General features: G+C 36.1%; 1 protein-coding gene across 3 annotated transcripts in view; it reads right to left on the minus strand.

Annotated features, from left to right (window-relative positions):
* Positions 1 to 228: 228 nt before the first annotated feature.
* Positions 229 to 18,582, minus strand: part of LOC129734580 (homer protein homolog 1-like) — a 122,090-nt gene continuing 103,736 nt past the window's right edge. For 2 of the 3 annotated variants that reach the window (XM_055698208.1, XM_055698206.1), the window contains exons 7-9: positions 9,621 to 9,731; positions 7,867 to 7,947; positions 229 to 2,502 (exon numbers count right to left, since the gene is read on the minus strand). In XM_055698208.1, coding sequence (XP_055554183.1) covers positions 2,314 to 2,502; positions 7,867 to 7,947; positions 9,621 to 9,731 — 381 coding nt within the window. In that variant the 3' untranslated portion in view covers positions 229 to 2,313. The remainder of the gene's footprint in view (positions 2,503 to 7,866; positions 7,948 to 9,620; positions 9,732 to 18,582) is intronic. The other variant, XM_055698207.1, reaches the window with a different exon arrangement.

Consider the following 18,582-nt stretch of genomic DNA (forward strand, 5'->3'; position numbering starts at 1 on the left):
AGCATATCTACTGAGAAAATAAATTCTCAAATATCAATTTCCAATTTAAAATTTAATTTCAATAGGAAAATATTAAAAATGTGCACATCTAAATTTTTCCATATTCTGTATCTACATATGTACTAATGTACTACACATATTCACAAAATTTAAGTGGCAATATTTCTGTCCACTATTTTCCCACATGTAAATGACATCATATCTTTAAAAATGTCAATAATAATATAATTTAAAATAATATTACATTTATTCCATCATCAACTTTCTGTGGTTTTATTCTTACTTCATCCTTTTTATGTCCACTGAGCATTAACAGGACAGATTCTCCTTGCACTTCCACAGATGTTATGCCAACTGAATGTTGCTGATATCACATCAGGGACACATCTGGTTTACAGCAGCATAAGTGACAAGAGAATCAGGCCAAACATCCCCAGGTAAATTAAAAACTGGTTACATCTGCTCATCTGGACCTGATGAAGATATACACACCACTGTCTACAATACACTGAATGAAAAACATGTAGCTCACCACAGAGTTTTCAACCAGTAGCACACTGAACCAAGCTGCCTCCATCCCTTTAATGAATTAGCTGAGAAAATACCCTAAAAATATGGAGAAAACTTAAACATTGTGTACATTACATACAGTATAATACATGATGGTTTAGCATTTGACCTAAACCATTTTCCTGACTAGTCAGAGGACACCTGATAAATTACTGGTAAAGAAAAAACCCCAGTATTTTAGAAATAAAGCTTGTATTTCTGATATAAATGAGAACCGATGTGTTATATGGTATGTACACGCATAAAAACAAACATATTTTCTAGTTTTGAATAGCAGTCTCTAGAGTGGAGAAAATTGTGTTGTACAAATTTAATAAGCAGCTAGATTTCATGTTTAACATTCAGATTAATTTGGGGAGCAAACAAAGGTCAGTGCATCTTTTGACTTTGAAGTCTGACACTCATTCATACTTTTAAAAAAATCCTTCTTCAACGTTACAAGCAATTGATGGCAAGAATGTACTTTGATGCAAGACACATGACACTTGGCTTACCTTCAAAGAGTTGGGGTTTTTTAAATAAATCTATTATATAAATAAATGCATGTTTGTCAAAAGTCTTTTAAAATTACATCAAAACAACTTTAAAACCTGCTCACTGAGGATAATTGAATTCAGTTTCCTGTTTTTAAATATTTAGTTAACAGTTCAGAATATTGCCTGGTGTAGTTTCAATAAAGATGTGTTATGAAGACCCATAAAAGAGTAAATGTCTCCATTTCAATTTATGACAACAAAATTTTTAGAAACAGCTTTCTTGTCTGGACAAGTTCAGTGTATGAGTAATTCCTTGCAATAGCTCTATGCTCTTAATGCAATCTGTAATAAACAATAATCCCCATAAAACATTATTCACAAAACCTGACATTCATGTGACATTCTGAAAAAATCTCCTGCAGAACAGGTTAGCAGTTAATTGAACATAGCCAGTTGATATATCAACTGGCTATTTCTTGTTATCTGTGCATGTCAAATTTTACATTTAAAATTCTCAGGATTTTTTTTTTTAAATTTTTTTTTCCCCTGGGGGACTCACCTGCCATCATTGGTTGGCTTCAAAGTACAGTTAATTGGAAGATAGTAACTCACTGTAATTAGATGGAATTCATATGAAAAAGTAAACACTACATTGGACAATTTTGTAGAACACCAGAGTAAGCTCCATAAAGAATTACCAATAAAACTCCAAAAAGAACAACTTTATACAAGCAGTTATAGTAACTTTGTTTCAATTAAAGATGCAACTCTCTCTCATTCCTGGCCAGAATAAATTGGTAACAGCACTGCTGCTCCACAGTGGAAAGTATCCTGAGAAATCAAGAACGGCAGAATACAGGGCTGTCATCACTAAGTTCTTGCACAAAACACAGCAATATCTTAAATAAATAAAACAGCAGATAACCTATATTGTATTTATCACAAAAAGGGGATGTGACTTGGGACACTACTGATTCTTCCATCACTGATAATTAGAAAAGGATTGCATTTAGTTACTGTTAACATCTTTCAAGTTGTCTATGGCCAATAATGTACAAGGAGGTAATTTGTAATTCAAGTTTGTCATTTTTTTCAGCTAGCTACAAGCTGACTTCTAAATTTTACATTGAAATATGACTCAAATTTTAAACAAGCCCTCTCAGAGGAGCATTTTCTAATTTTGTGCAACTTTGATGCAGAGCCCAACATAGTCTTATGAAGAGAGACAGTGCATCTTTAAGCTGATTGGCACAGAAATCTCATTTCTTTAGCTGCATTCTATTAGCTTGGCCAAGTTATCTCGTAACTCTGTTAGTTCAAATATTTTTCCATCAAGAATTTCTAAAAGTGTCTTCAAGTTATTGTGAAAAGCTTCTTGCTCATTCTGACTTTTCTCCAGACGTTGCTCTAGATCAGACAGCTGGCCTTCCAGGTCTTTGTTTCGAATTTCTACTTCCTTCAAAGAAAATACATAACATGTTAATGCATTGTCTGCAAACGGAAAGCAGTTTAACATCTTGCTGGTATTCATGTGCTATTTTTGTCAACTGGTTTTTGAAACAATTTGTGATTGTGACACTTTACAGCTTCCACTAAGCCAAAACCAGAACCCAAATTGTTATTAGGATTACATATGTACTACCATTTCCTCCATTTTTCATTCCATTTTAATTCATCTGAAGGACAGAAACTTTTGGACAGGGATAAAATTTAGTCAGTGAACAATGGATGTGATATTCAGGTAAGTTATCACTTCTATCACTCAGAAATATGCCACCTACTGAAAACAGTTTCTCAAAGGTTTACTTATGTTCAAGTATTCCCTTATTTAGACTACACAAACTGCTCAAGTACACAATCCCCATTAAATGGTCTTATATAGAAGCTCATCCAGAATACTGCTTTATGGATGGAGGAGCACTACCTTACTCCTGTCCCACATTATAGGCCTTTTCACCCTGAAAATTAAGACAGAAACATAAACTAGCAAGACTGATGTCAAGGTGAAATCAATTGTAACAAATTTAAACAAGCAAGTGCAAGCTGAATGTCTCGTCTCATTGCACTGTGCCTCGGAGCTCCCACTTGCAAACTCTGCAGTAGTACAGCTGTAGGAGCAGGGAAAGTGCATGAGCTACCAGTGCTGTACAGACAAGTTGTTCCCATACAGTGGGTGCAAAGAGGAAGCAGCAGTAGCATGTTACACATAGCTAAGGGGATCTGACCCTGAGCAAGCTCAGCTCTCATTCATGAGGAAGAGAAGTCCCCTCACACCAGCCAGTGAGAGGGGAGTGCTACCTGATGAGGCCCCTCAGCTCTGGCTTGTGCATGATGGGAGGGAGGTCATGGCTGCTCTGCTTTGTGCAAACCAGATGCCCTCTCTTTTATCAAATTACTAATGTAGCAGTTGTGAGTCTAGAGTAGCATACTGTTATTTGTCTCATTCATTGCATGTCTCATAAATTCATGCTTAATTTCATAATTTCAGTTATGAAAAACACTATCAAAGGTAGTACAGGGACAGTGTATTTAGTATACCATACACCCAGTACAGCCATTCTCTGGAAAAGTGCATAGTGAATTCCTATTTACATACGTTAACATTTTTTAAACACTGCTTACCTTTATAAGTGGCTTTGTGTCACAAAACTTTAATGGGCCTGCTCCGAGTTTTTACAACAACTAGTTTCACACAGCCATAGGGTGGGTGGTTTGTCATTCCTCCCAGCATGAGTTTTCTTTCTGCCCTTCCACTCTCCCACTGTTTTTGTTATGATTCTTCTGTTTCCTTCAAAGCTAATGAATACATTCATGTTTACATTGGAGAGAGCCCAGATAACTTTAACAACCTGAGCCATACAGAATATGTATTTGGGTAGTCAAGAGTAACAGGTATAAAATGGCAGCTTTGTGTCAAAGTCCATGGCCTTTACATCTGTGAGGGGTGTGATGGCAGCAATTATCAGCTTCTGCACTCCTGACCAGAGGAGGGATGGGGTGATGTGGCCAGAGTTGTGTCAGCTCTCAGACTCTGTGGGATGGGGGGGAAAGCTCTGGGACCCCCAGTGGCAGTGCAGGTGGAGAAGGCAGAGCTTCAGGGACCCGCTTTACTCATAGCTGTAGTTGCTTGTGCAGTCAAGGTTTACATCCAAGCTGAACTGGAATACCTCCCTTCTTGTTTGTAAATGAGCAAGTTAAAAATTACAGAGATTTGACCACTGGTCTTAAACAGCACAGCTGAGAGCAAGAATTGCCCCTTGCTGCCAGGACCAAGAGAAAAATTAGTTTAATCTGTTTAACACTTGAATAATATAGTTGCCAAAGCATTAAAGGAAGCTAACCAAAAAGACTATTTATAGAAACAATATAAATAAAAATACATACATGCTTATGTAAGGATTAACTATCCCACTGTTGCTATAAACAAACAAGCTAACTGATTATAACCCAGCCCATACACTCTGTAGACTCTCCTTCACTGACTCTACTCCTGCCCTCCAAACAGTACTAACAAGTACTACCCAGTGTAATGACTGCATGGGTTCAAGACCCTCTGAGGCCGAGTGATTGCAGTACAGGAAGAAAAGGGAAATTCAGGGTCATCTCAGCTCTGCAGGAATGACACAGTCCTTTAGCTCACACAAAACTGATTGCTGTTTTTCCACATTTGTTCACGCTTCCTGCTTCTCCTGTCACTGCTCCTCTTCTGCTCACCAAATGTGTGCGCTCTAGGAAGTCTCCTTGCAACTGCTCTTACCCCAGAGATAATTACTTTTTGTAAGTAGGCAAGCCAGTGTTGAAAGGGATCACTTTGGAACAAACCCATGGCTATATATATGGTTTTATTTCATGACATCTGGGCCTGAAGAGCAGTCCATTGGCCTGTAGCTAGCATTGAACATCATCTTTCAGGCCCTTCTCAGACACTCTTAAACTGAGGAATTGTTCTGCTGTGAGCTGTTAGGTGAGAGCACCCAGGTAAAACCAAAAGCTTTATGTTAGATATAGGAGCTTCTAACCATACTCAGAATAAGGTATTTCCCTTTAACTTTCCATTGCTAGTCCTTGCCCTGTATCTCTTCAAACCAGAAGTTACATTCTTTTGTTTAAACTTCCAGCTTGTGTACTTTATTTATATTCCATTACTGATATCTCTTTCCTAATCCACATACATTTAGCTTCCCCAAACACTTCCTCAGATATATTATCTCATACTTTGTTCTATTTTATTTTCCCTAATCTGTGCTTAAAGTATTTAATGAGTTATGGGAAGTAGATCTAACTGAAATATGCCATGAGCTGTTGCTTTTAATTTCTGGAAAACACTTCTTCCCAAATTTTACATTTGATCCTTACACATATTTACCCTAAATTACTATTACTGATTTTTGCAATAGTATTGCATTACAAGTTCATGTTCAGCTCATGCAGTTTCCTATTACAAGTCAGTGTACCTCAAAACTGTTGCTTCTTGATGGGAAGAAAAGTAGAGGTGTCCATGTGATATAATCTATTCCCATAATTGTGTAATTTTATTTTTTGCAATTAATCTCATCTAACAATAATCTAATTCTTCTGACACGTTCAGGCCCTTTACAAGGTTTATTTTACACTGTTTTTTCAAGCTTTTCTAACAGCAGAGACAATAATTTTTCATACATTGTTTTGTTTTAGAAAAGAAATAAATTGTTAACAAGTTATATTTGTTGTTTGCACTGTAATAATCTTTTGTGGAATTCATTGCAAGGATACAAATGAAATATTCAAACCATACACAACAGCTATATTTAGGAATCAGCCACAGTAATAAAGATATCCTGACTTACTGTGAGAGTCACACTGATCATGACTCATTGATAGGCCTTCTCTACATTGCTAATGAATATTAAGTAACAAAGGCCCTGATACTTACCCTTCACACTGATCTTCACTGGAATTTGCCAATGATGGATTTCTAATTCATTCCCTGATATGAGTGTGGCAGAAATGTAATACATTTTGAAATAAAAATTTCTTTTCATAGAGTTTTCCATAGAAGCTATATTCCAAAATAATTTAGAGTTACATAATCCATTTGCAAACACAAGAGGGAAAAAATAAAGTAGAAGAAAAAAGAGCGAGAAGAACAGGACCCTGGAGACAATCACCCTGAAAACAGATGATGAGTCAACTAAGTGAACAGATGTGAGATGGTTAGTCTGGAGCTACAGAAGAAAACACCATTTTACCAGTTTCACAGATGTATGGTGAAGTGGCTCAGGGAAAGCCAGTATTATCAAAGCAGGAAGATTATAGCAAAGCAAAGATTCAAGATCTTTTAGACGGGCTGCATCAGGTCAGTAATAAGCTTTAAGCTGAAGAAAGGCAACTTTTAACTTGGATCCTAAGACAGCTTTACATTTATTTGAACAGAATCATATAGAAACATTTTTAGAAACTGATTGCCTACAACGTGATGTGGAAATATATACATACTATATCCATTTGATTACTAAAGATATAAATATACCAAACGGAAGGTACTGACTTTATATATAAAGTATAATTTTTAATAAAACCTTAGCATTTTCTAATTCTAAAACACCTTTCATCTCTTACTAGTCTCTCATAATTCTAAGGATAGCTAGTTCTCGGCTCATTATTACTTTTCATGTGATCTTACACTGAAATTATTGCATATGCTACTGCTAGAACAATTTACAACTTTCATTATAATCTTCCTTTTGAGTCTTTCAGATAAGTTCCTTTTCAGCTGAAAACTCCCATACTTAGTCTAAAGCCAGCAAAAATTTTTGGAATAGTGGAATAAGCAAGCTCAGGTGTATTCAAAACAATTTTTAAAGAAATACCATAATAACATACTTTTTCCAAATTGACTTAAGAATGTTGAAAAAATAATAAACTCATTTTGTTATCATGTGGTTTATTCTGCAGTTAAAATGAGATTCAAGGAAGTTCCAATTCATGTAATGCATTTCAAAGAATATCTGTTTAATGATTTTTAAGCTGTGGATAGTCTGACAGGGCTTGTTTTCAGCATGATTTAGGTCAAGCCGCAGAACAGCGAGGGTCACCTTCCAGCACTTTGGATTTGGAGCTATTTAATGTCTGAGTTTCCAGTCCTATCAAAACTCTGAAGTCTGAATTCAGAGTTTAAACCCAACTAAGCTTTGGGTCAGCCTTATTCAGAAGACAGGTTTCACAAGGGAGGTGTGTCTGTGCTGGCTGGTCAGCTCAGATGTAGCGAGTGAGGGTATACTGAGGGCATACTGCTTCCGGTAGGCTGAGGTATGTGGCTTTACACATAGTAAGGAAACAACTCAGTAAAACCAATAAAACCACAGTAATTCTAATTCCAAGAAAATGTCAGTGTGTTTTTGAAGTCCGTACTCCACAAGAACTCTTTAACCTTTACTTTCTCAAAGCACATTTAAAAGCTGAATACAAACTCATCCCAACATGATATGCAACCTGACAGTTCAGTGGCACACAAGACCTATGGGAAGAGACTGCAGTGAAAATGAGACCAGAATTGCCTAGAACATGTATCGATGAAGCACATCTGCTAGTCCAAGCATATTCTGTGGACTTGTAAATGAAATTTGGGTCTGTTTCCTCAGGAAAAAAATAACAACTTATAGCAGGTGGAAATTTTGGTACAAATTCCCCAAGGAGCATCCTGACCCACCATTTCACAACACAATGCAACTTATATATTTATCTGGCACCTTCAGTGAATATAGCATAAGTTGCTGATGTGAATTGCTCACTTGATCATTTTTCCCTTCTGTCTAAATTAAGAAGATGCACCATAGCTCACCTGTAACTTCTGGGTCAGAGAATCTCTCTGTGCCTGAAGCTCTCTGGCACTGTTGATTTCTTGTCTCAATCTTTCTATTTCCTAAGGGAGAAGAAACAACCTCTCTAGCAACATGTTTCCTGGCTTGGCCTCAGTGCAGGAAAGCTGGCTGCTGCTTCTTCTCCTGAGCAAGCCATTGTAATGATATCAAAACTGGCAGTTAGCTACTGCCCATCATAGCACATGAAGTTTAAGCCCCACTTCCAATATTCCTGAACCACAGTGCCAAAACAGCAATTCTATTGTGAATAAACAACAGAGATAAGCATTTTCTTTGCTATAAAAGTCCAAGTCTTTCTCTCCCACACAAAAGATCTGAAGTAATGTTTTCCTAGAAAATTAAGTCCTTGTAATTAGAGAAACAATTTTATACTTTAAATTCTATTATAATTTATCCTCCATTTTTTCAAGAGAAAAATCCAGTTTTCACCTGTGGGCTTCTTCTTATGTCACTAGCAGCAGGGCTGAGCATCAAAATATTGCCTGCTTTGACCACTGATTTCTGTAAAAAGAGAGTCTAAAAGAAATGATATCTTTAATTTAGCAAGAGGAAAGTAATAAGGTATAAAAATAACATAGATAAAATAACGAATGGAAGATAAACCTTTTTTTTAGCTTACTTTCAGGAGACAAGAATGGAAACAGTTAACAAAACTAAAAGGTATCAAACTTAAAACTATTAAATACTTTTCCCAGAAGGGCATAGTCACCTCCCAGAACTCCTTTCAGAAAGATCTCTTCACATCCAACAGCTCAGTATAATTCAAAAGTGCATGGAAACCAAAATGGGAAACATTACCATACCAACCTGAGGCTAACCTCTTAAGTATGAGGGAGTTTGGAAAAGTCTTTGCTCCATTTTGGAAGGATATTCTGTAACTACTGTGTCTGTCATGCATCCTCCTCAGAAACACCTAACAACAGCCCCATTGGAGGCAAGACCCTGCAAGATACACTGCCCCTCCAAACATGCACCAGTGCCCACTGTGTCTGTCACAGAGGGCTCAAGTAATCTGGTCTTATACAGGGCAAACAATTCTTCATACATGGCTTCTTCCACCTCCTTTTTCCCATCCATAAAGGGATGATTCTTGATCATTCTGTGGCACAAATCTGCTTTCCTCTAGGACCCATGCCAGTGCAGTTACGCCAATTCCTTGTATTTTCCTGCTGCTGGTCCAGCCCAAGGCAAATGGCACAAAAAATATCATCAAGTTACAGGCTGGGGGGATGGCATGTGTTTAAAGAAAGGGTTGATCTTAGGGTTCATAAAAGTCAGCTATATTAACATAGCCTGGAAAACAGATTGGCCTGAAAAAGACATTGATCTATTACTTGCTCCAAACCCTACTCTCCAGAAAAAGGAAAGCGTGCTTACAACTGCTTCCCTTCTTAGTGAATTTGGATTGCATCAGTGTGATAACTGCTCTGTAGAAACTACATATGCCTCAATGCAGACTTTTGCAGAGAGCTGCTTGGTAAAAGCAAACAGGAAAAAATGATACTTTTGTTGTTGTCCAGATACCCAGCTCTATATTAGACTGATGTAATTATATACATGAAAAAATATTAATCATTTCAAAGAAGCTGAATATGGATTTTACTTCATAACATCTATAGAAAATAATAAGTATTTACCAGCCATCACAAGTTTAATATTGAAAGCCTTTAGAAATGTCGCAACAGAAAAGCCAAGAATAAATGTTAACAAATACCTCTTCTTTTTTCTTCAACGTAGACTCTAACTCCTGTATTGTCTGGTTTAATTCTGTTTTATGTGTGTGGACTGCATTGGCTTGACTGCTCACACACTCTAGTTCAGTCACCTGTTGAAATAAGTAGAAGCAACACATACAGAAATAATTGCAACATATTCAAAGTACTATTACTTTGCATAAATAACTGCATTTAAAATATACCCTTAGTTCTGGGTGACTTATGTTGATTAAAATGGTGAAGGTGTTCTTATGAAGTTAGCATAAAATTCCTTTAAAAGTTTTTTTGCATAAAACAACTATTATTTGCTATGACTTCTAATGTTTACTGTAATATCTTGGAAACAATAAATTTAGTATGTTGCAGGCTGAAAAACATTAATTAAAAGTTATACTTACTAATTATTTAAAAAAATATGAAAGAAGCTGAATTATCATTTCAGACATAGTAATGTCTAGCTGATTAAACACAGATCTGTCTACCTCTCCATCTGACACTTTCTATGTTGCACTTAAAATCTTAATCAACTAAGCCACAATGTTCACCTACTTCCTAGCAAGCCAATTAACATTTCACAGCCTCAATTTCTAACTCAGCATCAGCAGTGTAATAGCAGACACTCAGCCACCAATGTACAGCTGTCAACTTCTTACTTCCTCTACTTTCAGATCTCTTTTCTCAGTCACAAAGCCAACAGCTAATGGCACAATTTCGATTTGTACAGTTCCTCTTTATTAGCAGGTAGCAAATGCATGCCTGTGTGGATGTTTTGCACTAAAATCTTTATTAACAAACTGTTAAAATAGTAAAAATGCAATAATTCATTTTTTTCCAAAAGATATGTGCCTGTTAATCTTAGTATATAGTCTTCAACAGAGCTGCATCATCTACCTACAGTAACTAACAAATCTGTCCCCAAAACTCCTTTGAACAAAGTATATTTCTGTGCTACCCAATTCTGCAACTAAAACCTTACAGTGTCCAGGTAAACCTTTCTCAGAGAAGTAGCCCCTAGACAGAGGGCATGTATTCTCCAGGACATTTTTATTTCTTAGGTAAAAGAACATCTTAAGGAATCAAGGTTGGTGCCCTCCAGAACCAATGTAGTCTAGCTAGTGAAGCCACTGTGATGCCAGTAATTTCAGACTCTGAACTCTGAAGGTAGATTACTGAGTGCAGGGTGAAGTCAAAGGAAAGCCAAGATGAAATACAAGAAAATTAAACCAAAATCCCTATCAGCTTCTCCTTTCTGAGTCATAGAGCATGAACTACCCCTCTGTAACAGCTATGACAAGTCTAGTTTCTTTGAATGGAAAACATTAGACATTTTTGCACATCAGACTTATAAATGGAGAGAAACCGAGATTACAGAAAATTCTTGGGAGAGGTAAGGGGAATGAGGGATGAGATAGCTTGGTAACATAACACCCCATGCTTCACCCCCAGGAATTATCTTATTGCCTGGAATTGTCTCAAAAGAAATATTGGTGCTCATGGCAAAAAAGTAATAGCAGTTTGCTAAGTTTTATATGCCACTGAGCATTATGACTGGTCTTGGATAATTTTCTCAATTTGCTTCAGTTACACAAAAATAGGTATATTTGGATGATTTGTGACTGCTACCAATTGTGACTATTACAGTATTTGCCACTATAATTACACAAAAAACAAACAAGCAGAATTGCAACACACTGACTGGGATAAACCTATATCTAAATAGTGTCTGATCTAACATCTGAATACAGCAAGAATCACAGAGGCACAGACTAACTTAGGCTGGAAGGAGCCCCTGGTGGTCATCTGGTAGAGGCCCCCTGCTCAAAATAGACCCAATTTTTAAGTCACATTTGGTTGCTCAGGGTCTTGTCCAGTCAAGAACCCTTCACCATTTAGCAGAGCTGCCACAGTTTTACATACATTCCTGTATTTCTGCTACTGCAGCTTTATGCAGAGCTCTAATTCATTCCTAACCTTTTCTGGAACTGTCAAATTTACCTAACTTGTCCATCTTCACCCCTTCTGAAGTTTAACTTGTTAAACATTTCCATGCTTTTCTGCTGAACTGAGTCTTGAATTGGAGGTGGAAGCCTCTGTGAACCCAGGGCTAGGGTTTTTATGGGAACCCAGGGTCAGACCCTCTCCTACCTATTGGTAAAGACGAACATTCCATGGTAACCTCTAATAAGGTCAATCTCTCTTTTAAAGCTATTGCATTTGGCAATACCCGCTGGCTTTTACCAAGTACTGGCACAGTGAATACTCATGAAAAGTGGAAGAGCTCAACAGGAGAGACAGAATAATACCCAGTCCCTGAACCACCTCTGTCCTAGTACCTAGTGCTCTAGAAGCAGGTACAGATGTGTCCCATCCTGTGACTAAGGAAGGGCTTGGGCCCCACTGCTCTCCACATGGTTTCCTCTGGGCTGGTAAACATGCTGAGGATGCACATGTTGGTGTGAGCCTGGAGACCAAAGAGGCTGGTGGATTGAACTGGGGTGGATGAAATGTTATGGCTCTTGGCTGCATGTACTGTTGCTGACTGAAAACACCTCCCACTACAGACCTGCCACCTGTGTAGCTCACATGAACACTCCTCAGAGCGCTCCAGTCCATACTAACTCAAAACACCTATTGAAATTGCTTAAGCAAACACAGCTAATTTTGCTTGAGCACAGTAGAGAGTGCTCTCACAAACCTTCCTGCCAACAGAGGCAACCACTGTCAGAAGGGCAATTAATTACCCACACTAAAGAGGCTGTGATGTCTTACTGTGGTCCAGCTTTTCCCTGGGCAAATGTCCATCTCTTACTGCTTATGCAAGAAACTAATGCATTGTTCAACTATTTTGTTCACTGATCATTGAAAAGTCAGCAACTTGGGGAAAAATGAACAAATTAAATTTAAAAAGTGGGTTTACTTTAATCACAGTCATATTGAAATGCCCATTCCTACAGAGATCTGAAAAGATGTCAAATATCTTCATGATGTTATCTTCTTGAATGTACCTATAAAAAAAGAAAATAGTATTGTGACCCTTTCAAAAAATCTGTAGAATAATATGGGCTGGAAAATGATGCAATATAAAGAATATGCAATTTAATGCATAAACAACAAAAGATAAAGCTCTAGGCAAAAATCTGGATAACATTTACTTGCTCTATTTCCTCATTACAAATTAAATTTATTTTTCTCATGACCAGTGGTCCAAAAGTCATTAAAAATATCTGTTAATGCATTGTGCACAGAAGGGGGCATAAAAGGAAGCTAAAATGCTTTAGTCCCTCCCACATTCAGGGACATCTCCTCATTCAGTGTTTCATGTTTAAGAGCAAGGCTCAAGCAATCATTCAAGCCTTTGCACAACATCACTAAGCAATGTACCTGTGATTAAGCCTTTTTTCCAGTACAGAATTCAGACTGAAAAAAGTCTTTGAACAATAACTGATTAAACAAGGTTCTTCTATTGTGCTATCGTAAGACTGCACTAACTTGCATATCTGAAAAAAGTCTATACTGTGGCTTTGTATTTGAGAATAAAAAAGAAAAAAAAATTGTTCTTAGCCTCTGCTTCTTTATTTTGCATTTATCATCCAGGTAAGGATTGCACATAGGGGAAAAAAATCCAAAAGGGCTTTTTACTGACTATTTAATGACCTAACTGTTCTAGTATATAGCCATTATTATACTTAACTACATACTCCAATGGAAAATACAACAGCTGAAATAAGACAGCAAGGCAACTTGTTCTGGCAGAGACTAGAACTTCTCAACAGAGGCTATTTGAGAGTTTTCTGGAAATTTTGATCTAGGGTCAACAGCCTATAAATAGAGGAGAATGCTGGCAGAAGTTTTCATTGTTGCAGACAGCTAGCACACACTGGGCTGCTGGGAAGACTGAAGGAGCGAGGCTCTGGGCAAACGAGGAGTTACAGACTTGATGTGAGCTTGACAGAGACTCCGCAAAGCTTCAGAAGACTGAAAAACCTCTCAAAGAAAACAAACCCAATCAAAGCACAAAGAAACCAAGAGAGGAGATTGCACCAAATCTCAGTATAGACAACTGCTTCATGAGTGAAGACTTCAGTTAGACAGAGGCAAAGTGGTGGGAATGAGAGAAATATTTTAAGTGGTAAACCTCCCCAAGCAATTATTGACAGAATGAATCTGAGCTGTTTGCTGCAGGTCGATTCATTTTTTCAAACCACTTTCTTGAGATAAATTTGTACACTTTTGATCTCAAACAACAATATTTTTTATTCAGTGTCTTAAATTCAGTGCCAGCAGATCATAAAATTCCTTCTAAACTTCATACAGAAATTACTTCAACTGCTACAGAAATGCAAAGACAGATTAGAACATATTTTCAGTGTAGCTGTAGCCTATTTTATAGATATACCTGACACTATTAAATTGTTTCCTAAAGATATTTTCATCCCTTATAATTATTCTGGAATGCAATATCCAAGGTCTACTAACCCAGGCTACAGTGCAGAACAGGCAGAGTGCTCACATGCAAGACTAAATTTAAGTATTAATTATGTATTTTTAGCTGGTTGAGTTATATCCCTAAATGGATCATAGCTGTGATAATATTATTTCATCAATAATTCAAGATGAACCTCCTACAAAGAAGAGAGCCCTTTGCTTTCCACAATGTTGCATGGCTCAGCAAAACTGGGAATAACTACATAAATTTTCACATAATTTATGCAGAAGAAGCTTCTCAGTTCTTTGTGGTGGATAGTAAGATGCAAGACAGCATGCAAACAAGATGATCATAAAAATAATTCTAGCATAGCTTTCAAGAATAAAAACTCTGGAAAGATTTTTGGTGCTAAGAAATGTGAAAATGGAAAATGCAGAAAACAAGGAAAATTGATTTTCAAGGTTGCTGCTGAAAGAACAAAAAGCCCACCATAATATTATTCATATACTATGACATACATCACTTCTGACAGCACATTAATTATTGTAATTTTCAAAGATTTACCCATAGATAAAATGATAACCTGGGGGCAGGAGGAGTTTTGTACATTACAAACAATATAGTACTTTTTCCAACTGAGAAAACAATTCAAGATTTTGCTAAAAAGGACACAATTTTCTCTGTGGACATTGATGCTTCAAGCCATGGAAATATCAAAATGTTTTCCACAGTTATTCATTCCTACAGAGATGAAAGAGCAATAATACATCATCTGCTTGATTTTTGTGAAGAAAGTAATGAAACTGAAGTAGGAATGTTTGAGAATATAACAAATGTACTGAAATTGATGCTTTAAGCTTCAGCCATGCATTATTATTTACAACTGATAATGCTAATACAAACTTCAGGCAACATCCCTTTCTCTGCAATCTAATTAGCAAATATTTTTTCCAGCTATCTGGCCAGCTCATGAAATACATACAATAGCAAACAGGGTACAGATATTTCATCCTTTAATATTAAGAATTTAACTCTGGTAATTTCCACATTATCCAATGGAGTTTTGGAATTATAGGATATATTTTATTCTACAAAGCTTTGACTACATAAAAATGTTGCTGCATGTTTGTGTATGTTTTTTATAACTTGCAGATAAACAGATCTTAATGCATTTCTTAGTTTTTTTAGAAAGATTATGAGTATGGGGATGAGGGACCCTTCAGTGAAAACACTTTTTTCCTTTCCCAGAGTGACAGTAGTTTGGTTGGTTGGTTTTATTTCTTTTACAAATTATAATCTTGTATATGACACTTTTGTATCACCCCACATTCAGTGAAAATGAATTCCCAGGAAAAAAAAACCCAATTAAATAGTCTTGGGTCCCTAAATGCAAATCTGCTCTAAAACCAAATCAAGGCAAACAGAAAAAGACAAAAAGGACTTGCCTTCAGTTCACCATCCATAAAAAAAGCTGAATTCACATTTTGATTTCAGAAAAAAAACACCCCATAACCTGATTCACCTGCTCTGTCTGAAAAGGGGCTGTCTTTTTAGTAAACTGCAAGTATTAACTAACGGTTGAATCTTGATAAAGGCTAGATGTGGATTATTCATATTAGGAATCATGCATAGAAAGGAAGCTGAGAGTATATGCTGGATTTCAAAAATCCTGTCCTAAGAAATGCTGATACTCTAATGTCAAGACTGACAACATATACCGTTTCAAAATTAATATGGAACTTATGATAGCTGAAATGGATATCAGAGGAGCAAAAATGTACATCTGAGAGAAAAACACATATCCCCTGAAATAAAATGCTCATATTTTTTTCTTTGGTATCCCCTAATTCCATGCAAAGAAGGTGGTCAGCCTCTGCAATGGTTTCTCTTCTCAAGGATTTTTAAAATATTTTTTTGTTTTCTTTTTATTAGAAACTAGTTCCACTGTAACGATAACAGACCTCATGCAGATAATTACAGCCTGCTCTAAAACATAAAGTTTTTTAAGGCAAGAATGTAGTTTCAAAAATAAAAAATAAAGTCACTGTATTTCCACATCTTCAGAAAACTCGACCATCACAGTTAGAACAATTAGCCTTTCCAGATCTTACTGTGTTGTAGAAAACCCTAATACTCCCCAGAACCTCTCTCAAACATTTAGTCACTATTTAACATTATGACCTCATTTGGTCAAGAACTGCCCCTTTTTTTGCCTTTTTGGGAGTTTCTAGTGCAACAAGAATTTGCTTGCAATTCCACATAAAAGGACTGCATATGTAAAAATATGGACTTAGTTTTCCATTTTTTGTGTGCTCAGGATTGGTCCATCTGTACACACGTTTGTTTAAATTAAATGCATAGAAAAATAAAAGCAAAATGGTAATCCCACTGTTTCGATTAAATTGCCAAGCTAACCATATTTACCCTGCAAAATGCTCATCTATTTTCTTTATTAAACAAATAGTACCAAGCTACTATCTAGCCACGTGCTAATTACGATATCTTAAAAGGAAGTTATACTTGGATACCTTTTTTCTTTAATCAATCAAACCAAATTTAAATATAAATTTGGATTGTTTGGTAGAGGTAGAAAGGACACAGTCTTAAAGGGAAGATGACGAGAGATAGGTATCACATAAAAAAGGTGCATTGCCAAAAAAATTTTTGGATCAAAACTCCATTCATAAATTTTTTGTTACCACACTTTGTCACCTTATTTCATATTTCCACTTTTAGAAAATATCCTTCATTGGTCATATAAAACCAAAGAGTTATTCACATTAGTCCCATAGTGATGCTAATAAGTTGTTCAATAAGCACTGACTTCTCAGCAAGTAAGAGCCCACAATATGGGCTCTGATTCAGCAAGCAACTGCATGTTCAAAATTGAGTTTTAGTTATTCAGTTATTAATACAGCTGGTGGAAATGTGGAAGTGACTGCTAAAGGGTCTGCAAAGATTTTCTATAGAAATTTTTTGGATAATCTGAGCAGATGGCCGTTATGGCATCCCATTCTTGTGGACATTAATAACTGCTTGTATAGATTCTTGTTTTCTTTAAGTAGCACACAAACAGCCCAGTAAAATGACCATGGATTTATTTCTGTATGTTCACACATTTTTTTAATATCCACTTTAAAATTTATTTTAACAGGAGTGAAATTTGGGTCCATTATTTGTCAGGTGGTTTTGATGACTATATAAGATATCCTCATACTTATTTAATTCATTAAATGAAAGAATCAAAATATAATAAACTATTCTTACTTACTTCCTAGGAAATCATGGCAAAATAACAAGAGTTTACCTTTCTGCTCTTTCAGGAATACCCGAGAGCTTGATCACTTGCCTTCATCTCTTGTTATCTCAGGTTTCTTTTCCTGCAGATGAATGATTTTCTAGGAGTGCAGCTCTTTTATTATGCACTGGTGTTATTACTCTGTATTATTGCCCAGTGTCATAGGATGATTTATTTTAGCAGTTAGCATGCAAGAAAAAATGTATAATTTTCATTTTTTACATGACAAAGATGAAACTTTGTGTTACTTTCCATAATTCATATCACCATACAATCCTTTCCTTTCTATGATATCAGGATTAATGCTAGTACCAATGTTATTCTATTTGTCTGAAGTAGCTCACTTCAGGGTTTTTTTTTCTGTTACCAAGCTGTTCTAAATTCATGAACCCCCTTTGACTTTGTAAAGCTATGCAAGGTGTGTTGGAGCACTCCCCAACCTCGTTTAAGGGAAATCCTTGTTAAACTACTTCTGAGCAGATTAGAGAAGGTTGAGAGCTCTAAGTTAAGCTCTTGACTGGGCATCACATCTTCCCATAATTATTATTTTTTTGTATTTTAGAGCAAAAAAACCATACACTCAGTAAACTTTTAAAAAATATGTCTGACAAAATATCAAAGTACAGTATTTCTGACTTAAGCTCACAATATATCAGAAGAGAGCACAAAACTGTATTTTGTTGAGAACATTGCACTCAGCCACACTGAATGTGTACTCCCTTTCTTCTCAGCTCTAGGCATTATTAACACAGAGAACAAATGGAAGAAGGAAGATAAAGGCCTCAGAAAAAGCAAATAAATGTAGATCAATATGAAAAACTGAACTGATAGATGAGGACATCTTATACCTAATCAGAAATGACAAATAATAAATGAAATTAATTTTTAAAAATGTAATCAAAATCAGAGAGGGGCATTTTAGATTTGTTTCTGTATTTTTAAAAGTGTAAACAATGTGATACACAGAAAAACTTTCAGTCAGATTCGAAAACAAGTATAGAATAAAAAATTTTTGGTTTAAAATAATTTAAAACAAATTAAAATGCAAAGTTTACAAGAAATACTGCACAAGCTGAAAGACAGTTTATAATGGTGAATGAGGAAAATGGAAAATAGAACGTTGAGATATAATGTAAAATCAACAGACATTTATAAATAAAACACAACAAATTTCAAACTGTGGAAAAAGGTGCCATAAGGATTCAACTAATACGATGGCATTAGCAATAAAAAATAT

Source organism: Falco cherrug, chromosome W (genome assembly GCF_023634085.1).
Source record: "Falco cherrug isolate bFalChe1 chromosome W, bFalChe1.pri, whole genome shotgun sequence".
Lineage (NCBI taxonomy): Eukaryota > Metazoa > Chordata > Aves > Falconiformes > Falconidae > Falco > Falco cherrug.